Source organism: Loxodonta africana, chromosome 3 (genome assembly GCF_030014295.1).
Source record: "Loxodonta africana isolate mLoxAfr1 chromosome 3, mLoxAfr1.hap2, whole genome shotgun sequence".
Lineage (NCBI taxonomy): Eukaryota > Metazoa > Chordata > Mammalia > Proboscidea > Elephantidae > Loxodonta > Loxodonta africana.
In genome coordinates, this window is record NC_087344.1 from 28,058,606 (window position 1) to 28,085,348 (window position 26,743).

At 56.7% G+C, this 26,743-nt stretch overlaps 1 protein-coding gene across 4 annotated transcripts in view; it reads right to left on the reverse strand.

Annotated features, from left to right (window-relative positions):
- ADGRL1 (adhesion G protein-coupled receptor L1) overlaps positions 1–26,743 on the reverse strand; it is a 42,651-nt gene that overhangs the window by 12,255 nt on the left and 3,653 nt on the right. For 2 of the 4 annotated variants that reach the window (XM_064280804.1, XM_064280802.1), the window contains exons 2-5: positions 14,835–15,002; positions 11,980–12,193; positions 8,079–8,188; positions 479–1,279 (exon numbers count right to left, since the gene is read on the reverse strand). In XM_064280804.1, the coding sequence (XP_064136874.1) occupies positions 479–1,279; positions 8,079–8,188; positions 11,980–12,193; positions 14,835–14,904 (1,195 nt within the window). In that variant the 5' untranslated portion in view covers positions 14,905–15,002. Of the gene's footprint in view, positions 1–478; positions 1,280–2,382; positions 2,468–8,078; positions 8,189–11,979; positions 12,194–14,834; positions 15,003–16,812; positions 18,037–26,743 lie in introns of those variants that run through there. The other 2 variants (XM_064280803.1, XM_064280805.1) reach the window with 2 other exon arrangements.

Here is a 26,743-nt window from a genome sequence, read left to right on the forward strand (position 1 = left end):
AGCTGAGGGGATAAAATGAGACTGTGGAGGGCCCTGCCCCATGTCAATGCCAGCAACTCTGCTCTGATCTGTTTATACATATTGGGTTCCCACCCAAGGTTTTGGCCCACGAGGGCTCTACACTGAAAAACCATGCTTGAGCCCTGGGTAGAGGCAGTGCGGTTTAATGGTTACGAACTCAGAGTCTTGGGTTCAAATTCTGATTTGGGTGAGTTAATCCCCCACCCGCCCAGGGCCTCAGTTTCCTCATCTGTAAAGTGGGGACAATGACAGTTCCTGTCTCATGGGTCACTGTGAGGATTAGATGAGTTAACAATTGTAAAGTGCTAACAACAGTGCCTGTCACATGCTGTGGCTTTCTCCTACGTAGGGTCCCCTGAGCCCAAAAACTCTAGGTCCCCAAGAGCTCTCAGGATGCTGCCCACCCTGGGGCCCATGGAAGGGACAGACTCCTGGCCTGGACATAAGCTGTCCTCACCAGCACTGGGGTCAGGTGGCCCAAACTCCAGGCTGTAGCGCACCACGAAATAGTTGTTCCAGACGTAGAGCTGGTTGTCACGTGGGTTGTAGTCAACAGAGGAGACAAACTGGTAGGGGTTGGGAAAGGCGAGGCTGACGGGTTCCTCACGGTTAGCATTGGTGTTGAAGGCGTAGTCCACTCGGTTGCCAGCTGCCTCGCTGTCATCGTCCACGTACACGGAGCGCAGCACATAGAGGACGCCGCACACCATGAAGGCGTTGGACGCTGAGCGCTTGTCGTAGCCCGTCTCCCAGGTGCCCTCAAAGCGCAGCGTGTAGGGGTTGAGCTGGCTCACCACCAGCCGCCCGTTGTTGCCCTCGGTGGCGTAGATGACCCACAGCCCATTCTCATCCACAGCCAGGTCAATGTCGGTCTTGCCCCCCCAGCGGTAGGGTGAAGTGTCGTGGTAGTTGGCCGTGTTGATGACTGTCTCCCCACTCTTGATGCGTGTCCGGAGGTCATACTTGACAATGTTGCGTGTCCGCTCCTTGTTGTAGAACACGGCTCCGTCATAGACCACAAAGCCCGTGCCGTCTACCCGATTGGGTAGGCGGTAGGTGGTGGTATGGCGGGCAGCCACATAGTCTTCCCACGAGGCATACTCGGTCAGTGTGTCTGTGCGGTATGGGATCCAGGGCATCACGTAGATGCGGTCACCAGCCTGCAGTGGGTCCTTGCACCATGCGCCAGACTGGTGCTCTGACTCGTGTGTTGAGGTGGGCTCCAGCACCTTCTGCAGAGTCCCTGGGCACACGAAGACTGGGCCAGGCGGGGTGGGGAGGAGACAGGAGAGGAGGAGCAAGGACGAGGGAGGGAGAGAGAAAGGCACGTTGGTCACGGGGGCCAGAGGGACCAGGCTCTCCCCTCCTGCAGCTGCAGTCACGGTTGCTTGGTAGGGCTGGTGATGGGGAGGGGGTTCTGGGCTGGGACCCCCCCTCCCCAGCTGCCCCTGTCCCTGGAGATGTCAACCCTGGAGGCCATTAAGAGCAGGGTTAGTGTGTGTGAGGGGGAAGGTGGTGCCCCTCTTTCCTTCCCTGGCTGCTTGAGACCCCACAGGCTGGGGAGAAGGGGTTTGGCAAGGTCCCTCCAGAGACATCCATGTGACTTAGATGGGCGGAAAGATTCCCCACTGCAGTGACTCCTGGATGCGTCCTTCCAGGGTCTCAATGTCTGCCCCTCCCCCTCTCCAAGAGCTAGGGTCAAGGGTCCCATCCTTCACCAACCACACCAGAACAGAGATTTTTTTTTTACTCCACTTTCTTCCTCCTGCAAAAATTGCAAGGTAGAGATATTTCCTTACCCTTGTGGGTATCAGAATGCCCCATTCCAGGATGGGGGAGGCATAGGGGAGTCAACTCTTCTAAAGGTCATGAAGGAGCCCGTGTCCCCCCTCCCCATTCCCACTCAATCAATAGCTGAGGAAGGGTTTCCTGAGGCTGGTCCCTGGCCAGCCCTCCCAGGGCCCCAGCCCTGCCCCAGCCAGCAGGGTCTCTCACGGCATTGCTCAGCAGCAGACACTGACACTGGTGCACATGGGGAGGGTAGGGACATGAGAGGGAGGGGCTCCCGTGAAGGGGGGTGGGGAAGGAGAGCTGCAGGGCATGAAGAAAGACAGAGGGGATGCGGCGAGGTCCTGGCTCCGAGTGCTGGAGACCACCTGGGAAGAAAGGGTTAGTGCTGGCAGAGGAGAGAGGGGGTGAGCAGAGAATTCACTCCAAGGCCCAGGCCCGACTCAGGGTCCCTCGGGGGGGCAGTCCCAGGTCCAGCTCGGAGGGGGCAAGGGAGGGAACCAGGTGCTAGGATAAAGACCCAGCCCGCCCCAGCCAGGCCCCCCACCTCCCCTGCCCCGGACCCCGATTTACCTGCAACCATCCCCGGCTCGGGAGGAGGGATCAAGGCAGCGCTGATGTCAGAAAGGTGGGGGGCCCCGCCCCACCCCCCCATTCCCTGAAAAGGAGGAAAACCTCAACTGCATCTCGTTGGCCGCCGCTGGCCTGCCCACCCCTGCCCGACACATCCCAGTACAACTTGCTCCTAGCCTCCCTGCAATGGGTGGTGTGGCTGGCCTCCCCGCCTCCTCTTCACAGAGAGGTGGCACCCACCGCCCCTCCACATAGGTGGGTGGGCCTCCCTCTCCCTGCTAGCAGAACCCACGGACAGGCCAGGGCGAGGGCTTGGGGGGTTGCAGTGAATTCTCTGCTCCTGCTTGGCCTGTTACCAAAGCAGCTGGCCTGGGTGGGACAGGGCAGGCTGGGGACCTGGCTCTAGCCTGGGGGCTGCCCCAGTGGCCAGATGGCTTGGACAGTAGCCAATGCTCATCCCCACTTCAGCCTTGCTCTTCCGCAGACTTTGGGGGCAGCCAGCCCTTCCACAGCCTCGTGGAGAGTCGACAAGTGGTCCCCAGGCACCAAGCAGCCAGGAGCATGGCCATTAGCAGGGGGAAGGGAGTCTGAGGCACAGAGGTGGGCAGGGACCAGAAAGCCTGTCCCCTAGGTCCTTCACTGCCCATCCCCATGGACCTTGAGGGCCTTGGGCCCCTGCCACCACCCTGTCCCGGCTGCCCTGAGGGCCAGCCTCCACCCTCTGCCCCTGGCCTCTGTGCCTGTCTCCCCTCTCCCCAGGCCCCCCTCCAGGCCCATGGTGTCTGAGTTGATGTGTGTGTGAAGGGGGCGGTGGAAGGTCTCAGAGCCTGTCCTGGTTAAGGGTTTGGGGGAGGAAAAACATGGTTAGAGGTTGCGGGGGAAGAGGGAGAGGACAAGGAAGGGTCGGTCTGGGGCCTTTGACAGCAAGGACCCCTCCCCAGCACCAAGGTCCCAACTCCTCTTCTCTCCCCTTTGCCCCGCCCCTCCCATCGAAGAAAAAAGAATCCAGGGCTGCGCATCCAAACAGGGCCTGCAAGAAGAGTGTCTGGTGCCGGGTGGGAGAGAGACTCCAGGAGAGAGTGGGGAGGGGTGCCTCTCAGAGGAGAGGGAGGGGTGGAGGGGGGAGGGGAGCAGCTCAGAGGGACCACACCCCACCTCCCTTGCAGGGGATGCTCCACAGACCGTAATTTCAAGGCCCAAGGGTTTCTGAAAGGCCACCCCATCCAGCCCTGCCCCCGGGGCCAGCCTGGGCTCTGTCAATTTCCCAAAACTTTCTGGGGAGAAAATGACAGCCCCCAACATCCCACCCACCAAGGTGTCTCTGTTTCTCTGCTAAAGGTTCGACAAGCAAGAAATTACGGTCCTCATGGAAGTCCCCAGACTCTCCTATGGCCCCCCAGGGGCCTCTCCCTTCCTCTAACCACAACAGCCCAGAAGAAACCCTGACTGCAGCTTCGCAAGTGTGAAAGAGACAGAGAACCCCACCCCCCCTGCGAGGCCCACCCCCGCCCCTCAGCCCCCCTTTTGGCACGCTGCCCTCCCAGGGCTGGGAAGAGCTTGAGACCCCTTCCCAGAACTGGACCCCCAGCTGGCAGGAATGGGGTTGGGGGTGGGCTGGTGCTCCGTGCTCCAAAACAGCTCTGGGCCTTGGAAACGCCAAACCAGAAGGAACTTAAGAAGCCACTAGCAGCCCAAGGAGAAATCTGCTCCCCAAAAGGAAAACATAAGTGTCCCCTTTATCCCACCTCCCTCGAACCAGAAACACAAAAGCTGGGGGAGGAGGAAGAGGAGAGAGCCAACTCCTCTAAAACCCCAGCTGGGAGCTGGGATAGGGTCCCTCCCCCACCCGCCCTGGATGCTTACACACTTCTCCTGAAGGAGGCAAAAGGAATATGAGAGGAGGCCAGGTCCCTGGCAAGGGCTGAGGACTAGGAAGGAGGTACAGGGAGAGGCCGAAAGAGAGGCAGAGAGAGAGAGACAGAGAAAGTCCTGCCCGTGCTCAGAGACGAGCTTCCGCGGGTGTCTGGACGGTGGAGATGCCCGTGGCTGCACCAGGGCTGACCCCACCAGGAGGACACCCGGGGTGGGGTCATCAACTGGACCAAGTTGGGAGGGGAGAAGAAAGGGCTGGGGAGGGGAGGGTGGGGTCACATTAAGTATGGGTACAGGTAGAACAAAGTGTGAGTTAGGGGTTAGCATTGGTAACAGTGCGTTTACCTTTCTGCTCCACTTCTACTTTAAGCATCGGAAGAGAGAGAGAAAACAAATTGAAAAAAAAAATGTGCAAGAAAAAAAGAGAAAAAAAAAAAAAAGAGATTAAATTGCTTTTGTTTCTTTTCTGGCAACATGCCCCCTTTTCCTTTCCTTCCTCACTCCTGTTTCCCCAACCCCATACGTAGCATCAGTTCAGCCCCCGCCCCCAAGTCCCTTCCTCTGGGAATAGGTTGGGGCAAGGGAGTGTTGGGGAGACGTCACAGAGAGGGGAGACACACAGGAGGACAGAGACAAAGAGAGACACAGAGGTGGGGGGAGGACAGGGCAGGCAGACAGAGCCCTCAGATCCGAGGGGAGACCCTCTGTACAGAGAGGGGGGCAGAGGGGCGGGGGAGTCCCAGCTGGGAGGTGGGCTCTGGTTAGGGGGGGCACCAGGGAGGGAGTGGGGTGGAGGAGCCACTCTGATCACCTCCCACCTGCTCAGGCCCTCCTGCTAGAATGGGGCCTGGGGGTAAGGGGGTTCAGTGCTGAGAGAGCACGCTGAACTCCGCATCCTCTGGCCTGGCCATGTCCAAGTCCAGCTGAGTTCCCCAGGCCCTCACCACCCCAAGAGCAAACACAGAGAGAAGGTGGCAGAATCAGACACTGTGATGAGGAGGCAGACAGGCAGTGTACCCCGGCCTCGGAGTGAGCCAGGGTGGGGAGACGGAGGCCAAGAGGTGAGAGGCAGGGGAGGACACAGACGGGGCCAGACAGCGGGCGGCGGGCACAGACACCCCTGCTCACGGGCAGTTCCAACTGGGTTTCTCCCCCAGCCCCCCTGGGCCCAGGAGCTGGGAGCTCTGCGCCTGCCCGCACCTGGGGGAGGAAGGGGCACGTTAGGCTGTGCTCAGCTGCAAGGCAAATCCAGTGTTAGTCGGGCTTGTCCAGGGTCCCAGACACCCACTTCCTCTTCCCCACAGTAGCCCCTACCACCCACCCCTGACTCACCCTCACCAGCACTGGGGTCACCCTCAGGGTAGGGGGCCCAGTCTCTAGAAGCCCAGGGCAAGATGGCTGCCAGATGTTCCCACAAGGCTCTGCTTCCCTGGCCTGGCCCCTCCTCTCTCTGGGTGGCCCTGCCCAGGTCCTCCAGGGGCCCTGGCCATCTCTTTGAAGACCTGAGCCTCAGCAGGGAGTTCACAGGGGCAGCGTTGGCCCCTAGCACCTCATCCAGGTCTGGCACACAGGAGGTGCTCAGCAAACGTTTGGGGGATAAGTTAGCCCTGGCTTCTTGTCCTCTGGCCTCACTTGCATTGCTCCTTCTTCCAGCCCACCTCCAGCTCTACCCACACACGTCTGCTTTGTGTGTCCATCCTGTCTCCCTGAAAGCTCTGGCCAGCTCTCTACCTTCAGACTGGGAGCTGCCCTGCCCTCTATCCCAGCCCATTCTGGACTCTGTGGCCCTACAGACACTCAGGGCTCGGCTCCTGGAGGTCTCTAAGCTCCTTCCCTCCCCAAGCCCTCTAGCTTTGTTCTGCCTCTTTACCTGCTTGGATATCTACTTGGGTTAGACGCCACTTGGACCAGGGAATTTTTCCTGCCCTTTATCATGCCTGCCTTGGGAAGAATTGGGTTAGTCACCTGCTGTTACTTTTATCTTGATTATTAAAAGCAATAATAATTGGTAGGAATCATAATGAGTAGTCACAACAAAAACAGAAACTACCAAGTGTACAGCACGTACTAGGTGCTGTGAGCTGTGCTGACACTGCCTTGGCCATAGATGGGGAAACTGAGGCTCGGGGAAGTGAAGCAGTAGGGCTGAGGCCACTTGGCTAGCAAATGCAGCACCGTTTCCTTCACACCTATTGCTGGGAGTGCCCACTAGGTGCTTTACGCACATATCTCTACTCCTTACAGTATCCCAGGGGAGACTTTACTCTCCCCCCATTACAGATAAAAGAACAGGCTCAGCTTGAAAGAGCATTTCAGAACGTTACGGAGCACATTCTGAACCAGGCTCAGGGCTGGGTGCTGGGGGTGAGTGGGCCTGAAGAAGCAGCCTCTGCCCTCAGGGAGTCTACATTCAATAGTCATAATTCAAGAACTTGGTTTCCAGCCCCAGGCCAAGTGCTTGACATGCATGATCTCATGGACTCTGCCTTCCGTGGCAGCCCAGAGGAATGAAGCCATTTGCTCAGGGTTTCAGCATCAGAAGGTTCAAGAGCCAAACCTCGAACCTAAGCCTGCCTGGCTTCCCTGCTGTGCTATACTTGCTGCCTTCTGCCCGACCCCCCGCTTCCCTGCTGTCCCAGCCGTGGGGTAGGCAGTGTCCCCAGTGCTGTGGGGAGGCTTCAAGGAGTAGATGGGCATCCCCCTCGGCCAGTGGCTGGAGGCCTCAGTTGCTGAAAGGAAAGGGTAAGGAGCAAAAAAAGAAAGTTATGGAAGCACATAAGCAATCCTGTTTCCCCCAGCGGAGTCACCTGCAAGGAGAAATCAAAGGTTGGGGGGAAGAGCAGGGTGGAAGGGGAGAGGCAGGAGAGTTACAGGGCTTTCTGCTCCCCCTGCCCCCCATGCTCACAGCCTGGTTGCCCTGCCTCCTCTCCCCTCCACCCTGAGGTGCTATCTCCAGGTTGGCTACGTGAAGCTGGGAGAGGAAAAGGGAAGGGGTGGTGGGGAAGAGGGAGGGAAGAGAGAAGGCAGGAAAGCAGGGTAATGTTCAGGGCAGGATGCTGAGGAGGAGAGACCCTGTCTTTGCTCCCCTTGGCCAGGTAGAAGACAACCAGGCTCCTGGCTCCCCAGATCACCTTTCTCAGGCTTCCCAGGGACCACTCACAGTAAAACATGTTGGCACTTCCTTTGCAGACAGGAAGTGCTATCATGGTAATGGACAAACCAACCAGGAGATATAAATCTACTGAAAATGCCCCCAGCCCTTCACACAGAATCTGTCACTAGGTCTCAGGGGGTGGTCTGCCTTGCTATGGCTGGCAAGAGACTGCTTGCTGTGTACAGTCCAGCTTCTGGGGCTAGGAGGGTATACAATAGGAAGCAGTGTCAGGGGGACAGGAATGGAGGTGTGTGGGGGTGGGGGGGGCAAGAGAGAAGAGAGAAAGTTGAGAGAGGAAGGGAGGTGAGTGACAGGGAAGAGCAGGCACGTGAGGGGGATCAGGAAGGAAAGGGCGTGAGAGGAAGAGGGAGGCAGAGGATTTAGAAGGCAGCAGTCCGAGTTCAAGGAAGATGTAAGTGTACAAATGGGAGTGGGAATGAGTGAGGGGAATGTGAACAAGAGTTTGAGAAGGTGCCCCGTGAAGGGGACAGAGTCTGTGAAAAGGGAGTACCAAGTGTGGATGAGGGTGTCTGGGAGAAGAGAGTGTGATAGAGGGAGCAGGCCCGGCCGTCCCCCGAGCGGCCAGTGCACGTGGCAGGTCAAGGTATCTCCTCCTCATGTGCTCACTTGGGGAAAGGGCCCACATTGCACAAAGAACAAGATGACTCACTGTAGGGAACACAGTCGTACTGCACCTCCAGGTACTTGTAGGTCCCTGGACAGGGGTCAGGAAAGGCATCAGAGCCAGCGACCACCACACACTGGGTGCGGTTGTTACACCTGTGGAAGAGAGACAGGGAGCTGAGAAATAGAACCTAGAATTGGGGGGCTGGCCCCTTTCTTTCCCAGCCTACAGGGTCAGGGGAGGAATAACCAAACCTGCTGCCGTTGAGTCACTTCTGACTCATGGTGACCCCATGTGTTTTAGAGTAGAACTGCTCCATAAGGTTTTCGATGGTTATGATTTTTCAGTAGATCACCAGGCCTTTTTTCCAAGGCACCTCTGGGTGGATTTCAACCACCAACCTTTTGGTTCGTAGTCAAGTACTTAACCATTTGTACCATTCAGGGACTGGCCTCAGGGGAGGAGTGAACACTCCCAAATTGGGAAGGAACAGTGGGGCCGAAAACCAAGAGCAGAGGCCTTGCATGGGCATTGTTTTCTGTTTCCTGCCTGCTTTCTCTTCCCCACCAGGGATCGCTCTTCTCCTTTCAGCCCAGTCTCAGCATCGAACACAGGGCTGGGCCAGAGGATGTGCCCTATGAACAAGCTGCCCTTTATCACTTTCTTCACACCTGAGTGTCACCAGTACTACTGCATCCTTGATATTTCTCTTTAACTTGACTTTAAAGCCCTTTCATTGTTCACTTAATTAGTACATATGAAGCCACACATGTCAGGTGGTATCTTTCTTCAGAATGAACACATCCTATTCACAAAATGTTCAGTGTCCACCTCAGAGTGTCTTGTGGTCTAATATGGCCCAAGAAGCACTCTTTGAGCAACGCTGCTGTAAGGATTTACAGCCAGAGACGAAAGGAGAGGGGGCAAGCCCTCACTTTGTGGAAAACCCATTCTTGATTGCCCACAGGGAACTCCTGAGCCCCTGTCAATTTTTTAAGAGTCTAGCTAACATTTATGAGAGACCTACTTAACAAAAAACAAGAACAAAAAAACAGACATCTGCTGTCTGTCCGTCTGTCATCACAGTCAGGGTCTCCATTCTTGGAGCAGGCCAGGTCTAGTCCAGACAGGATTACAACCCGGCCGCGGGCATGCAGAGAGTGCTTTGCGAGGCTTCGCAACAGGTATAGGCAGAGTGGGCCCTGTGTCTTCAATCCTGCCCTCAACCAATGAGTGCTCAAAGCTGAGGCAAAAGTGCAAGAAGGGTTAAGGGGCTGGCGGGGAGGGACAGATTAAGATGGGAGGCATGGGGGCATCCACCTATGTCCACCCATCCCACCCACTTCCTTACAAATAGAACACTTGCCTGAACAAGTTAAACATGGTGTTACCATACATCACAACAATTCCACTCCTAAGTATATACCCAATAGACTTGAAAGTAATGAATCCAACAAATACTTGTACCCCAGTGTTCATTGCACCATTATTTACAATAGCCACAAGGTGGAGACAGCCCTAATGTCTTAAACAGATGATGGATAAACACAATGTTGTCTATCTATACAATGGAATATAATTTGGCCATAAAAAGGAATCAAGTGCTGCTACACACTACCACATGGATGAACCCTGAAAATACTCTGCTCAGTGAAAGAAGCCAGACACAAAAGGCCACAGAGTATAAATTCCACTTATATGAAACCTCTAGGATCCAGAGGCAGAAAGTAGATGAGCAGTGGTTGGGCTGGGGGAGGGGAGTGGGGAGTGACTGCTGATGGGTACAGGGTTTCTCTCTAGGGTGATGAGAACATCCTGGAACTAGAAAGAGGCAGTGGTTGCAGAACATGGTGAACGTTCCAAATGCCACTGAGTCGTTTTTTGAAAATGGTGAATTTTATGCTATGTGAGCTTCACCTCCATAAACATAAAAACACACACAGAACAGCAGCCCTCAGCGGGAGACTCCACATCCCAGCCTCCCCTGCAGCTGGACGGGCACGTGACTGAGGAACCAGTGAGATGTGAGCAGGCAAGACTTATGCCTTTAAAGGGCGGGGTGAGGGGAGGTGCTGGGCACGCGCAAGCGAAAGACAGGAATCGCAGGAAAGACAGGAATCACAGGAAAGACAGGAATCACAGGAATCGTGGTCTTATGAACTCCGACCTATTTTGGTGTCTGTCACCTTTCAGCTCCTCCCCAGCCCCTCCATTGCTGGACGAGGTCTGTGACTCCTGCCCTCTCTCAGCCCACAGTCACAGCAGTGCTCAGTGTGGGCATCCCAGCTGGGCAAGGTGCTGAGGAATCGTGGGGAACAACTCAGACCCCGGAGACGGTGGTGACTGAGAGTGATGTGGGCAGGGTGAATCTGGAAAGGCAAGTGGGAGGAGGAAGGCAGTTTCCAGGGAGCAGGGCCACAGCCCAAGGAAAGGCTTGGAGACTGGACTGGGACCACCAGCACGGGGGTGCCAGGAGACAGCAAGTGGAGGTGAGGGCCAAGGTTGCCAGGCGGGGTGCAGTGGGCGTTTGAGAGAGAACAGGGGAGGGGCAGCCGAGGAAGGTGCCCAGAAGTTGGCTATACCCAGCCCAGCCCACTTGTCCAAGCGACCTGGCCATGCTCATCCCCTGCCCAAAACTCTCCGAGGCTCGTGGTGACCCCAGACACATTCTGGAATCCTCCACTGGCATTCAAGGTCTCCCCTTCTACCAGCCTAGGTTCCAGGCCCTGGAGTGAACCTGGCTCTCTCAGGCATTTGGCACAAACTCTGTGAGTGACTACTGTGCAACTGGCCATGTTCTGGGACGTGGCAGTGACAGACAAAACTCCATCTCCACGGGGCTGACAGCCCAGTGATGGCAGAAAGAAACCAGACACTAAGGAGGCAAAGTATCAGATGGAAATGTGGACGAAAATCAGGGCCAAGGAGAGAAATAAAGCAGGGAAGGGGGCTGGAGCTGGGGGGCAGGGGCCGCGAGTTTGGAGAGGGTGGTCTGGGGGCCCCGAGGAGGGGAAGGAGAAGCTATGTGGATGTCAAGAACAGCATTCCAGGGGGGGGAACAACTATTGTGGGGGCCCTGAGTGAGGAGACCCTGATGTGTGTAGGAACAGGCTGAGGTAGCCAGAGCTGAGGAAGCGAGGGGAGAGATGGGGAGACAAGGAAAGGAAGGTGACGAGGAAGCACATGCAGGGCCTGCTATGCCGTGGCGAGGACCTGGGCTCGTGCTCTGGGTGAGGTGGGAGTCACAGCTGAGCAGAGGAGGGTGTTCACAGGTGCACCTGGCCAGGAGAACAGGCTGTAGCAGGACAGAGGGGCAGCAGGAAGAACTGCTGTAACGGTGAGAGGTGGTGTGGAAGCGCTGGTCAGATTCTGGGCATAATTTGAAGGCAGAGCCAACGTTCTGCAGGTGGATGATATGAGCGTGCGTGAGGCTTCTACAGCTTTGTACACGTGGCGCCTCACCCTGGGATCCTCTCCTTCCACGCGTGCACATATTCACAGCCACACATACTCAAACACTCTCACGTTTACACTCACACACAAAGCCACACATACTCACTTAAACACACACTCATATGCTCACTCTCTCCTTCTTTTGTCTGGATGTAGGTGTCACCTCCTTAGGGAAGACTGACCTGACCTCTCATGTCTAGGATAAAGGGCCCCCCTTTGCTCTCATGACACCTTGACACTGTCCTGCCACTGCTTTTATTTTGCAAGGCCCTCTGCCCCCCACTAACCTTACAGTAAGCTTCTGGAGGGGGTGGGCTGGTGTGGGGAGGCTGGGCCGCTGTTGCAGAACAGGCTGGTGTTGGGGCTGGGTCTGATTTTCTGTCTGCAGGGGGCCGGCACCTGGCTGGCCCTCAGGAAACACCCAGCAAATGGATGGAAAAAAGGATGCGGTGAGTGGCCTGCCTTTAAAGCTGGGGAAGGGGAAGCAGCTCACCTCTGCGACATGATCTTGAAGGCGTCTGGCAGGTAGCACTGCACATTCTCCATCTGGAAGGGGTCGGCGTCGCAGATCTTGTCGTCCGTGCGCCCATAGTTGGCGTTCTCCACCATGATGACGTCGCTGCCGGGGCACCGCAGCTCAATGGGGTAGCCCTCGCATGCCAGCTCCCGCCGCATCAGCCCAAATGGGAGCCCGGCCCGGCTCAGGCCTGCAGGGAGGGGTGGTGTCACAGATGACAGAGAAGGGGCCACTGAGCATGGCTTTTGCCAGCTAGGGATGGCTCCACCTCCAGCTCTGCTGTGTCAGGAACCTCAGTTTATTTAGCTGTAAAATGGGCTTCTCACATGCCCACCTGTGCAGTAAAGAATTTAACCTTTCCCAAAGACATGTCTGGCCTTGGCCCTTGGCTCCCGGGAGGAGATCCCTAAGCCCTTGAATCATCCTGCCTGTTAGGAGCGTCTTTGCCTACCTGGGGACCTTGCGCCATGCCACTAGTCTAACGATGTGATTTAGGTTGGACACCTTGGGTCACATGGTATCAGCTCGACCTCTGAGGGGTTTGGAGGCTGAGGTCGGTCAGACATGGTGGCCAACCATATCAATGTGCCCGAGCCCAGTAACAATCTTGGTCACATCACTGTCAGAGGGGTCAGTGCTGTCCATGACTCCAGGAGCAGAGGACACCTAGAAGCACTGCGTTTAGGGTCCCCCAGGACCTTGCCCTGTGCCTCCTCCCCGGCTGACTTTCACCTGTGTCCCCTCCCTGTCATAAACCGCAGCCCACAGTGTAAAAGGTCTTAGTGGGTCATTTCAGTGAATTAAAGAACCCGAGGGTGGTCTTGGGGACCCCTGAGATGGCAGCTGGTGTCAGAAATGAGGGTGGTCTGTGGCCTGTTCCCTAACCTCCCAGCACCCTATGAAGGAGCAGAAGGGAGTAGCATGTACTCCTGCCTTGGAAGAGGAACCGCAGACCTGCTCTGCCACTGCCCAGCTGACAGAGAATGTGTCCTTTAAGCCAGGGCTCTGCCATGCGGCCTGGGGACAAGCAGCATTGGCACTGAGCAGGGGTTGGTTCAAAATGCAGATTCTGGCCCCCACCCGGAACCTGCTAAATCAGAACCTCGGGGGTGAGGCCAGGAGCCTCCTTCACTAGGTCAGCCTGATATACACTCAGGTTCAGGCAACCACTGCTCTAACCTCCCTAGCCTCAATTTTCTGGTCTGTAAAATGGGGTACCCAAAGCTATGCCAAGAAGAGTCCACGCACAAAGAGAATGCTCTTGAACGAGGCACTGAGCGTTACCATCCAGGGTTGCCATGGAGAGAAGGAACATGCCCTGGGCAGGCCCAGCACCTAGTAGGGCACTGTCACATGGCAGAACCCATCCTGGTTGTGCGGGGTAGACGGCCTGAGTTCAAATCCCCACCCAGCCACTCCCTGGGGGTGACTCCTCTAAGTCACTGACAGTCCCTGGGCCCTGGCTCCTCCTCTGAGGTGCAGTGCAAGGAATTCAGCATGCCACACGGGCCGAGCGCTTGGAGGGTCTCTGGCCTTCAGCGAGATGGTAAGTGCAAGCTGCTGCTATCATTAATGTTGCTCAAGCAGCCAGTTTGGACTGGACAGGGAGCTCGGGCCTGCTCTGCTGCTGAGGCAGCCACCTTCTCCAACACTGGTCCCCGCCATGCCTTGCAGGGTAGAGGCGGGAGTGCTGATGCAGAGTGGCCCAGAGGTGCCAACTTGGGGACTGTCTCTTGCAGTTGCAGGGGATGACCACCTGGGCTCCCAGACTGCATGAGGGCACAAGGGCAGGAGGGGAGACAGAGCAAAGCAGCCCCACCCGGAGGCCGGGCTCTCCAGCACGGGCCAGGGTGCCCAGGGCATGGCAGCCAGAACATGGGGTTTCTTGGGGTGAGTCGAGTCTCAGTCGGGGAAGTTTTACATGTGCTCCTCTCAACACCATCTGCTTCCCCAGCTAATTTTAGCCCTTCCCAGGCTGGGAGGGAGGCTGGGGGTGGAGGGCTGGCTCAGACAGGCCTGGGGGTGTGAGCAAGGCTTCCTCCCTGCCCAGCTGGGGCTGCAGGGCAGAACCCTGATGGGCAGAGAACATGGGGTGCTGGGGTGCTGCTGATCAGGCTGTGCCAAGGAAGGCCCTGGAACTCTGCTCAACACTGCCACCTCCACCTTCAGGCCCACGTGGAGGGTGCTAGGGAAGAGGGCCGTGGCTGATGGTGTTCACACAGTGCCGGGTAGGTTGGCCAGGCAGGCCAGGGCAAGGGGTGCGGCCAGCAGGCCCCTTCTCTTGGTCTGTCTCTGCGCCCATGCCCGTTGGCTGCCATCGGAAGCATAATTGAATAATCGGGGTGGGTGGGTGGTGGCTTGGGGCGCTAATTGTGGCCTGTGCAGGATCCCAGGGCCGGCACAGGGCCGAGCCGGGTAATTAGTTGTTTTTAAATAAACGTCAGCGGGCATGCTTTAATTAAGCCTTCTTCCCAGTGAGAGCCTGAGAGATGTAATCACAGAGAGAGAGACATAAGACGGAAGCACGCTGGCTCACCAGGGCGACCTGTCCACGTCCCAGGGGGCCACAGCCACATCCCCAGCTCTGGGACCCCTGGCAGGATAGCACCTGGCACCCTGGCCAGGCAACTTGTTGGAGTGCGGGAATGATCCAGGGGCTCCTGAGAGGGGGCAGGGTGGGATGCGATCCCCAAATCATTCTCAGGCTGGCTCCTGCACCCTTGGGTGCTTGGGAGTCACTTCGGTGCTTTCACAGCCCGCCCTGCTGCTGCAGGCTGCCCTGCTGGAGGGTTTTAGAGATGTGGTCTGTCCCCAGCCCCGGCAACACCTACCTTGGGTGGCCGATGTGACCAGGACGGCAGTGACGCAGAGGCTCCAGAGTACAGCGGCCAGGCGGGCCATGGCGATAGTGGCCAAAGGCGTGCGCGGAGCAGTCAATGGCCTGCTTGGGGGGCCTTGCCCCACATCACCAGGCAGGCACCAAGGCCTGGCCCACCAGCCTGGGGAAGAACAGGAAAGTGAGGTGCCACATGGCCAGGGCCAGGCAGCCAGCAGCATCCCGCCAGGCTCAGGACGGTTCCCTCTCCTCCTGTGAGTGCTTCGGCTTCCATCCTGCTGCAGTGGCGCCCAGCACCTCCCTTGGGCCAGCTACATCTGACAGAAGCTGCAACCTCACCTCTCCCAGGCCTCTAGCACTCCCCTGCCTTCCAGGGACAGACCTCCATTCTTTCCCCACGGGAACCTCCAGGAGGCAAGGCTGCATCCAGTGGCAGAGCAGCTAGCTCATCAGGACATCGCAGCTACAGAGGGCCCACCTGTATCCAGGCATGCCTCAGCACCCCCACCAGAAGCCTCTCTCCTCCATCCCTAATCCCACCTTGTCACCCCACTGGGCACCCTCACCAGCTAGGAGGAGAATGGAACTGATCCTGGGTGGGGACCCAGGTGTCCGGCTCGTAGCCTCTGGTCCTGGGCAGGAATCCAGCTGCCTGCCCCCAGCCCCTGCTTCCTGTCTCTTGTGCTCTGGTAACTAATTAGAATCCTGCTGGCTGGCGCCATGGATGGGGACCAGGGAGGCCTGAGTCCCCTCTTTCCCCGCTGGGGGACCCTTGGGGTAAAGCTGGAGACAGGCAGGCGGGGTGGGGGGGTACTGCCTGGGGTGGGACCGGGAAGCTGGTGGAGGGGCTGGTGATCCTCCCCACTCCCGCTTGCTCTTTCCTGGCAGAGGCAGCGGCTCCTTAGGCACACTGGCTTGGGGGTCAAAGAGCTCAGCTCCAACCCAGTTTCTTCCTCCCTGGCGGCTGTTCTTCTCACCTCTCTCCCTGGCTTGGTCTCCCCATTACTCTCAAGGTTGCAGCCCTGGAACTCTGCCCTGGGCTCTTGGCTTTATCTAAGCCCTAGTCTTCCAAGTGTGGTTCCTGCCCAGAGACTGCAGCATCACAGGCAACTGCTCAAAACCCACATTCCCTGGGGAGGCCTAGAGCCCCGTGTTTCAATGGGCCTCCTGGTGCGTAAACCACTGCTGTCCTCTCCCTCCCGAAGCAATTCCAGCCTGCCCCCCCTCACACTCAGCACCACCGAGGAGCTAAGACTTTTCAGACCTCCTCTTCCCAGCCTGGAACCTCTCAACAGACTTCAACCAACTCTGACTCGTGGTGACCCCATGCGAGTCAGAGTAAAATTGTGCTCCACAGGGTTTTCAGTGGGTGACTTTTCAAAAGTAGATCACAAGGCCTTTCTTCTGAGGCACCTCTGGCTGAGCTTGAACCTTCAACTTCTCAGTTAGCAGCCAAGTGTGTTCACTGTTGCACCACCCAGGGACTCCCAACAGCTCAAGCTAGTGTCCTTCCCCCCACCCTCCAAGATGTTGCAGCAGCCTTCAAGGTCTTACTTGAATCGGCCCATTAGCTCCCGGGCCCATTTCTACTCTACCACTCTGCTGTTCCTCGACCACACCAGGCTCTGCCCCAGGACCTTTGCACATGTCACTTCCTCTGGGCTTTTGTTCAAATGTAACTTCTTTTGTTTAGTTTTGTTGAAACAGAATTAACAAACCATACAATTCACCCATTTAAGTGTACAATTCAGTAGTTTTTAGTACATTCACAGATATGTGCAACCAGCACCACAGTTAATTTTAGAACATTTTCATCACCTCAACAAGAGATCCTGTACCCTTTAGCTATCACCCCAGTCCCCCAGCCCCTGGCAACCACTAATCTGCTTCAGTTTCTCTCTGTAGATTTACCTATTCTAGATGTTCCATATAAATGGAATCATACTACATGTGACCTTTTGTGGCTGACTTACTTCACTGAGCGTCATGGTTTTGAGGTTCATCCACATTGTAGCATGTGTCAGTACTTCACTCCTTTTTATAGCTGAGTAATATTCCACTGTACAGCTGGACCAGTGTCCTGGGGTGGTGCAAATGGTTGATGCACTTACTGCTAAACAAAAGGTTACCACCCAGAGGTACCTTGGAAGAAAGGCCTGGTGATCTCTTTCCAAAAAAATCAGCCATTGAAAACACTATGGAGCAGAATTCTACTCTGATGCACATGGGGTCACCATGAGTTGGGGTCAACTTGATGGCAACTGTGTTTTTTTTTTTTTAAATAGACGGATCACATTCCGTTTGTCCATCTGTTGACGGACAGGAAATGTAACCATATCTCTCGTGCATGGTGTGTCCCCGCCACAAGGCAGGGATCGATCCTGGATCATGTTCACTGCTATATCCTCAGCTTCTAGAACAGGGCCTGGCACATGGCAATAAGCATTTGTCAAAAATGAATCTCAGACCCCAGACCCAGGAATCCACCTCGGATCCTCACTTCTTTTCACATATAAGATCCATTGGCAAGTCCTGTGGACTCTGCCTCTAAAACAACTCACTCATCTGCCCACTTCTGGCCCTAGTGCCACCACTCACCACCATCAGCTGTGGCTGGGCCATGGTCCCAGCCTCTTCCTCCCCCTGGGGCTTTCCACCTCCATGCCTACCCCCAATCCAACCTCTCCCCAAGGCTAAGGGGTTATTTAAATATGCAAATCGGATCACAGCCTCCCCTCAGCTCTCCAACTTTCTGCTCCTCACCTGGGTTTAGATGGCTGCTCCTGACCCAGCCCTACCAAGCTCTCCAAACTCCTCTCCCTCCCTCTCTCCTCCCTACCCTTCCCTCCTTGCCACTTAGGCTGTTCCCTCTGCCCTAAGATTTAAACAGTCTGCTGAGGCTTCTCATTGCTCAGGGCTCAACTCCAAGGTGGCCCCAGCAGAGACCTCCCCTGACCAACCCTACTGTCTATCATGTTGCCTGATTTTTTTTTCCTTTATAGCTCTGAAGTCACCTGAAGTCATCTTTTTATACTGGCAGGACTGTCGGCAGCCTTTCCCAGCAGACTGTAAGCTCCTTGAGGGCAGGGACTCGACCTAGGCCAGGCCCATGACGGGCCCTCAATAAAAAGAGATGGGAGGGGACACTGACTGGGCAAAGCGCCCCCCCCATGCCCACCTGGGAAAATAGTATCAGCTCTGCAGCCCTGTGCCCCTCCCCTGCTCTCCTCCTTCAGCAGCTCCCCCCCAACCACTGCCAGCCTGAAGCCATCTCCCCCCACAACCCTGACCCTTGACCCCTGATGGGAGGCACTGACCCCAGGCCGATGGAGGTTCCCCTTCCCAACTCTCCCCAAGGGCTTTCTTTCTGGATATAAGAGACATCCAAGGCAAGAGGCAGTTAAACTTGTTACTGACTGGTTAATGCCAGGGAAGGCGCTGGGTGCTAGTCTCTGGGGGCTGCTGGCCATGTGGGTCTGGCTCCCGACTCTGCCATTTACGTGCTGTATGACCTTTTTTTTTTTTTATGACCTTAAGCCGGTCCCCTCAGCCCCCTCAGGCCACAGTCCCTCGGCTCCGGCAAGTCTGCAGTGTTCTGGTCAGGACACGGAGGCCAGTGCAAGGCCTGGCAGAGGTGCTATCCACAGCATGGCCAGTGTCCATCTGAAGGTTGCACCTCTCCTCCTCCCAGGTAGAGTCCCCAGCCCTCTTCCCACCCACACACCCCTCCTGGAGATGCCAACCAGCCTCCTGAATTTCGTTACCATCTACACTGATGACAGCCGCCCTCACACTCCAGCCCTACCTCTCTCCTGACCTGACAGTCTGTATGTACCTCCCTCTCGTCTCCACGGCATCTTCAGCCCGACTGGACCAAGTACCCTCCCCCACCCCTTCTCAGCCAGCAGCCCCACCATCCTCCCCAGTCCTTAGCCAAACCCCACAGGTCCAGATCCTTGATTCTTATTGGCCTCACCACCACATCCAGGTCAGAGTAAATCCTCGAGGTGGTACCTCCAGAATACCCCAGCATCCGCCCTTCCTTGGCAGTTGCCCCCAGTCCCAGCTGAAATCCCTCCCCCGGCTCCATTCCACTACCCACGGGCCCCCCTACCTCCCCCCCCCACCACCGCAGCCGGGTCCCCAACAGGCCACCTTGGCGTATGCAGCCCCATGCCTGTGCGTGCTCTCCTCAGAGAGGCAGACTTGGGCCCCATATGACACCGGCCTTCGTTTACCACCTGCCTGACTGACTGGGGTCAGGTCCACCGCCACTTGTTCTTTTTCTTCTTGGTAAAATACGATACTGCATAGGTTTTGTGTTACATGTATGAACCTATATAAAATAAGACAATTTTACATAGGTTGATCTACATGTATGAATCCAGAAGAACTAGACAAATCATACATGTACAGTGCTGGGAGCAGGGGCTGGCACATAGCAAGTGAGAACTGTCCCCCATCACTATCCTCATGGCACCCACCATAACCATCCTCACTGTCCCTGTCTCTACCATCTTCATCCTCACCATCCCCACCATATTGTTACTGTCCCTGCCTCCGTCTCCATCCTCAGTGTCCCCACTATGTCCCACCATCCCCACCCTCACTGTCCCTACCGTCCCCACTGTCCCCATCTTCACCATCCCACCATCCCTGTCTTCACCAGCCCTGTCCTCACCCTCCCACCATCCCCACCGATACTCCATACACCTGCTCACTTGCCCGCTCCTTGATTCTCTTTCTACCCCAGGAGGAGGTAAGCTCCTGAGCTGGGGCGTGGTCTCCCTGACCATGGTCTCCAGCACCCAGGCACACAAGAATAATTCCTGGATAAGCACAGCCAAGTGCCCAAGGACACCGTGGGAGCAGCTGCCTGGCTAGGCTGGGCACCACTGCCTGCGGGTGCAGAGAGTTCCCGTGGGCTGCTGGCCACTCCCTGAACCCCTCTCCCCAAGTGCCTTCCAAATCCCCAGGCACTCCAGCTTCTGTCTGCCTCCATCCAGGGTCTGGCTACATTCCACCCCACCCAGGTGAACCTGCACACCTGATGCCACCGAGGCAGAAGCAAGGTCATATGTGGGAAAGTGGGTACCACCACAGGAGACCCAAGTCGGACCATCCCTGAGGCCCAGAGGATGTCACAGCACATGGCAGGGTTGGAGGCAGAGACAGAGACAGGGCCCCACAACTCCAGGGGTGCACAAAGGTCACAAACTATGGGTGTGGACAGCCAAGATGTCCAGCACCACCCCTCACTCCCCCATGATGCCATGGTCAGCAACGACACATGCACACCTGGTCTGAGCATGCCGCACAGGCACCCCACCTAACCTTCACAGTAACTTAGCGAAGGCAGTGTTCTACCCACGTCTCCAAGAGGAGGAGACCAAGGGCCTGGAGGTGAAAGCACAGGCCCAGGGGTACCCAATGGGCAAGTGGGCTTTGAACCCAGGCAGCGTGGCCCCCCAGCTGGGCTCAGTGAGGCTAGGGACCTGGGGCCTGGGGCCCTCCGGCTCCCATTCCCCTAGCCCTTATGCGTCTGCCCCCACCCTATGCCTCAGTGGTCTTGGGCACACCCCTTTATACCTGCAGGATATAGGACCAGCTGCCTTACCCTGGGGGGGCTTGGCCCCAGGCATACCAGACTCCACAGCCAGGGGCTGCCCACCAGCTATGCAGCTCCTATGTTTGTGTCCAAGCCAATGTCAGCCTCCATAGAGGGCGGGAACAGCAGGGTGGGTGGAGCTCAGGGGCAGGGGCCCAGGATCTGTCCTCGGGTGCCCCGGGATGGGAAGGGGAGGGTGACAGGAGGGGAATCGGCTGCCGGAGGAGTGGGGGTGCCTCTAGCCTGCCCTAGAGTGCGGTTGCCATAGCAACCCTCTATGCTCGTGTGGGTGGGCGTCTGCATGCCTTTGGGGTACTGAGAGGGGTGCTCTGGGCCTCCCACAGCCTCACCCCTTCCCCAAAGGCGAAGGCAGCCAACCCCACCTGCCTGGCCGGGTCCCTCCACACCCACCCCCCGGCCCCATCTCCTGCCTCTTGCCTGGTTCCTTCCTGGTATGGGTTAAAAAGCACCTCCCCCAAATTTATATTGAAGTCCTAATCCTGGGTTCCTGTGAACCTTGTTTGGAAATAGGGTACCTGAACATGTTACCAACTAAGTTAACGTGAGGCCATACCGGAGTAGGGTGGGTTCTAATTTTATCTGAGTGGCGTCCTTCTGAAAGAAAAGACACAAACACAGACAGGAGGAAGACGGCCATGTGATGATGGAGTTATGCTGCTGCTGCCAAGTCAAGGAAGGCCTCTGGCTACCAGGAGCTGGGAGAGACGAGGAAGAATCTGCCCCTAGATCTGACGCAGGGAGAGCTTAGCCCTGCCAACACCTCCAGACCTGTGAGACAACAAATGCATGTCCTTATAAATCACTCACTTTGTAGACCTTTGTTACGGCAGCCCTAAGATGCTCATCCACCTGCCAGCACACTATTCCTCCCCAAACCTGTGGCCTGGGGGCCCTGCTCCACGGGCCACCTCCTCCTGAAAGCCCTCGGGCATTCTCGCCATCTGTGTACACCCGCAGGGCAGAGCTGGGAACCAGCAGCCCTTTGGGAGGTTTGAGGATCCGTAGGAGTCGGGGGCTCCAGGCTTGGAGTCTGCAGTGGCTCAGCCCAGATTCCTGACCTCTCTAAGCTGTTTCCTGTCCCTAAGCAGGACTAACAGACCAATCTCACAGTTGCGGTGAGCTCACAGGGCGCCCAGCACATGGTTCTCGAGGAAGGGGCCTGTGGGGAGGCCCCTGATCCCCCCAAGCCCCCACCCCCATCTTCCTCATCTCAGCAGATGGGGCCCAGTCTTTCCTGGTGCTCAGAAAACACACAGCCATCCTGGGGCCTCTCCTCCTCTCACTCCCATATCCAAACCACCAGCAGTTCCTGCGGCCCCACCTGCAGAATCCACCCCCTTCTTCTACCTTTCCGGTCCCGCCCCCCTGCCTCCCCCCCCCTCCCCGCCCCGGTCATCACCCACCAGGACCAGCTTCTGCCCTTGCCTCCCAGTCTGTCCTCCCCAGAGAGGCCAGCGGGCGCCTGTGAGCGCCTGAGTCAGGGCAGTCCATCTGCTCAGAGCCCTCTAGGGCTCCCACCTTCTTGATAGTAACAGCCTAAGTCCTCCTGGCAGCCCACCAGGCCCTGTACTTTCTGTCCCATTCCCTCCCTGCTCTCACCTCCTCCCACTCTCCCCTTCCTCACTCAGTACCAGTTTTCCTGGAGGAAAACACCAGGCACAGTCTCACCCCAGAGCCTTTGCCTGTGCTTCAAGCCTTTGCTCAAACAATCCCCTCCCCAAGGAGGCCCTGGCAGGCATTATTTCTTTCTGGAGTCATCACACCATGCATTTTACTGACTTGCTTATCATCTCTCTCCCACTAGATGTCAGCCCCACGAGAGTGGGGTTTGTGTCTGTCTTGTCTGTGGCTGTGTCCCATCCCCTCCCTGTCCTCACCTTTTTCCTCTCTCCCTCGGCTCAGTCCCTAAGCAGGGCTAACAGAGCAAGCCTGCTGCGTCTGGCACAAGTAGGAACTCAACACATACTTGACGGAGATCACTCTGGCCACCAGACTGCACTGGGCTGCAGAGGGGTAACGGCAGTTCAAAGCGCCCCCTCCCCCATGATGGCTGAACTAGCCTCTCCCTTCTCCCTCATCTATCTGCCATCCCCACCCCACCCAATCTCTGCCTGCGGCCAGAGTAATCTTTCCAAAATGAAATCCTGATCACGTCCCTCCTTGCCCACAACCTTCCATGGCTCCCTATTGCTGCATCAGTGGCCCTAATACGGCCTCTCACCTACCCTGCACACCCCCCAACACCTGCAGCCTCACACATTGTGGGAGCTCTGCTCTGATGCCCTACCCCATCTCCGCCTTTCAGCCCCCCAGGGCGTGGTGCTCCCCTCTCCCTCCAAAAGGCTCTGTGTGCCATGCTACGTTGGTATTTCTCGCATCCACCCGCACAGCAGACGGGGCCTCCACTTTTTGCTCTCCAGTTGGGCTTAAAATTAACTGTTGCACATCTGTGTCTTCCACCAAACAGGAACTCTGCAGGGAAAGTTCCATCATGGATCTGTCTGGTTCTTGTGGCATGCCCAGCCCTGGGTATGAAGTGGGCACTTTGACTTAATGAACAAAAACGAAAGGGAACCAAAGAACAGGCCATCTATTCAGGAGATGGTTATCTGCCTGGTCACAAGTGCTATGGAGGAAAATATGCCTGCAAGGGAAGAGGTTGTGGGGGTGGGTCAGCTGGAGACGGGGAGGTCAGGAACACCTCACCAAGTAGGTGATACCTGGGCAGAGGTCTCTAAGAGGTGAGCATCCAGGCTCCTGGGGAAAGAGCAACCCAGGCAGAGGGAACAGAACGTGCAAAGGCCCTGGGGCAGAGCAGGCCTGGTGTGCTCAGATCAGTGAGGAGGCCCAGGTTGCTGGCGGGACGGAGCAAGGGGAGACAAGGGCAGGGAGATGACAGAGCAGAATGTGCAGGGCCTATGGGCCTCAGAACTTAGCTTTTTACCCTGAGTGAGGTGGGAGCCTCAGAGGGTTCTGAACAGAGGAGGGATGTGACCTGACTCAGGCACTCACAGGCACCCTCTGGTCACTATGGGGAGGATGGACTATGTGCATGTGTGTGGGGGACTGTTAGAGGGTGTTCCTCACCTTGCCCTCCTCCGGTGTCAAAGCCAGAAACCTGCAGTTTTCCCCTGTCCCCATTTAACCTATCCTCCCAGCCAATCAGCCACCAAAACATGTCAATTCCAACTCTCACACCAATCTCTAACATCTCAAGACCCCCACCAGGGCCCACCAGTTCTCACCCTCCTCCTAGCCTCCGTTCCTGCCCTATGGGACCCTCTCTCACACAGCAGCCAGAGAAAGTTCATGCTATACAATCTGGCCCTATCGCTGTCACCACCACCCCTCCCAACTCATGGCAACCCCATGTGCATAAGAGTACAACTGTGTTCCGTAAGGTTTTCAATGGCTGATTTTTTGGAACTAGATTGCCAGGCCTTTCTTCTGAGGTGCCTCTGGGTAGATATGAGCCCTTAATCTTCTACAAGTCTTTCAGCCCCATAGCAAGCAGAATGCAAACAGGACTCCTGCGCCCCCCACCCCGGCCTCAGGATGGCACCTTTGCTGGCTCTCTCCACGCCCAGACAGATGGAGTATTCCTTGCCCCCTTTGAGCCATCACCTTCTTTCTGGCATCAGGGCTGGCCCCTCCCCCTCCAGGAAGCTTGCAGGCTGGCCAGGCGCCTCCTCTATGCTTCCCACCACCATGGTCAGTTGTCAGCTTCTACCCCAGGGTGTTCACTGCCCAGCCCAGCCCAGCCCAGAGCCTGGCACTGCAGTGTTCCAGAGGCCAGGGCCATGGTAGAGGGGCAGAAGGAGGCTCTGGCCCCTCTGCCACCTTCAGGCGTGGACGGTGAAGGGGTGGAGGTAGGGGGCGGTGCCTTGCAGGACAGGAGGGAAGAGGGCATTGGGCATAGCACCCCTAAGTCCCAGGTGCTGCAGCCCAAGGGCTCTAGGCTCAAATCCCTGCTTCGTCCACTTGAGGCTACGTGATGGGGCCCCCACGTAGCCCCTCGGAAATCTCTTTCTCTACAGGGGAAACAGGAATGAAAACCTCACAGCGTGGCTGTAGGGATTAGAAATGATAGTCAGCTCCTCCACATGTCTTTTTGAGCACTACTATGTGCCAGGCACTGTTCTAGGTGCTAGAGATATAGCCTGAATGAGCCAGGAAAAAGCCCTGCCCATGTGGAGCTGGGAGAGGATACAAAGCACACAAAATCCATCCATTCAACAGTGTGTTAATGCCGTGGGAGACAGTATGGTGGGCAGGTGGGCAAGAGGAGTGTGTATGTAAAAGTGGGGGTGTTATGTGCATGCAATTTTAAATAGGGTGGTTGGGAAAGGCCACCCTGCCCTGAAAAGATGACGTTTCAAAAGAGCCCTGCGAAGGTGAGGGCAGAGCCGCGAAGGTGTCCAGGGAAGGAGATCAGTCCAGGCAGAGGGCCTGTGCAAAGGCCCTGAGGCCAGATCAAGCCTGCAAGTTTGAGGAGAGGCGAGGAGGCCAGCATGCATGGAGGAGAGGGTGCATGGGGGTAAGTGGGGAGAATTGAGGGCAGGCAAGGGATGGGTAGATAGTACAGGGCTTGGCAGGCACTCAAGGGCACAAGTGCTCCCCAAATGGGGCTGTCCCTCTGTTGAGGGCAAATACCCTGGTACCCCATCACCCACCACCAGAAACCACTGGGGGGTACCCTCGAGCAGGGGTTGGCAAACTATGGCCCAGGTCTCTACCTGATTCTGTACAGCCAAATTGTTGTTTTATATTTTTAAAAGGCTGTGGAGAAGAAGAAAGAAGACAAAGGGCTGGAAAAAGAGGACGAATGTGCAACAGGGCTGGAACATGGCCACAGAACCTACATGGGTTTGCTATCTGGCCCTTTACAGAAGTCGGCCGACCTTTCCTCCAGAGCAGTGGTTCTTGTCAGGGGCTGATTTTGCCCCATCCTGGGGACACTGGGCAATGTCTGCAGACATTTTTGGTTGTCACAAACTGAGAGCCCTACTGGCATCTAGTGGGTCAAGGCCAGGGATGCTGTCCATCACCCTACAATGCAGAGGATGGTTCCCCATAGCAGAGAATGACCCAGCCCCAGATGTCGGCAGTGCCATGGTGGGGACACCCTGCCCTGGGGAGCCAGCCACTGGGGCCATCGCCTGCCTGCACCACCTATGCCTGCCTTCCTAGCCTCCTGGCCTGCTATTTATGACATGTCGGGTATTTTTAGCACCTGGGAGAGGGGTACCAGCTATTTTTAGCTTTAGGGGGGCATGGCTATTTTTAGCCTTTGTACGAGATGTGCATTTTCCCAAATTATTGAGTTGGCGGGCAGAGGGGCTTTCTGTTTGGCCAGTTCCCCAGGGCCAGGGTAGACCTGAAGGGTGAGGGACCCAGGAGCTCTGACCCATTGACAGGAAGCAAGGACAGTGGCCCCCACATGTCCCCCAGGCTCCACACACACACACACACACACACACAGGTGGGGGAGTATGGGGGCAAGCCGCCTGCCCACACATACAACCTCACGCACCCAAGCATCTCCCAGGCCGCAGAATCGCACCTGAATCTGCACAGGTGTGCATGCAGGGACAGATACAGAGCTGGCCTGGCCCAGGTCCTGGGGGTGGTGGGTATCTCTCACTCCCCCAGAGGGCTGGGTGAAAACGGGCCCTCTCTGAGAGCCCCCATTCATTCAAGAAAGATTTATTTTATTATTATTATTACTTTTAACTGTGCTTTAAATGGAAGCTTACAAATCAAGTCAGTCTCTCATATAAAAATTTACATAAGAAAGATTTCTTGAACACCTGGGATCCAAAACCAAACAAAGTCAACAGAATCCTGCCTCCCCCCACCCCCCACCTGCCTGGGTCCTGGATTGGAGACAGACAACACACCAGGAGGCACAAGCAATCTGTGAAAGGAGACAGGCTCTGGGGAAAGACTGAGCAGAACCAGGGGTGGGAGGGGTGTGGGGAGGGGAAGGAGCTGCAACTTAAATGGGGTGGGGGGACAACAGAGGTTACTGGGGAGGTGACATCTGAAGGGGGTAAGGGAGAATCCTAGCAGGTGTCTGGCGGAGGGTCCCAGGTGGAAGGAGCAGCCAGAGCAAAGGCCCTGAGGTGGGAGTGTGCCTAGCACGCTGGAGGGATAGGGCTGGAAGCTCGTGCAGGGTCCACCCCACGATGCCCCTCCTGGGAGTGATGGTGCAACAGGAAGCAGGGGCTGCTGTGTTTAGTCTGGGCTGCCTGTCCCCATTAGGGAGCCTGGCT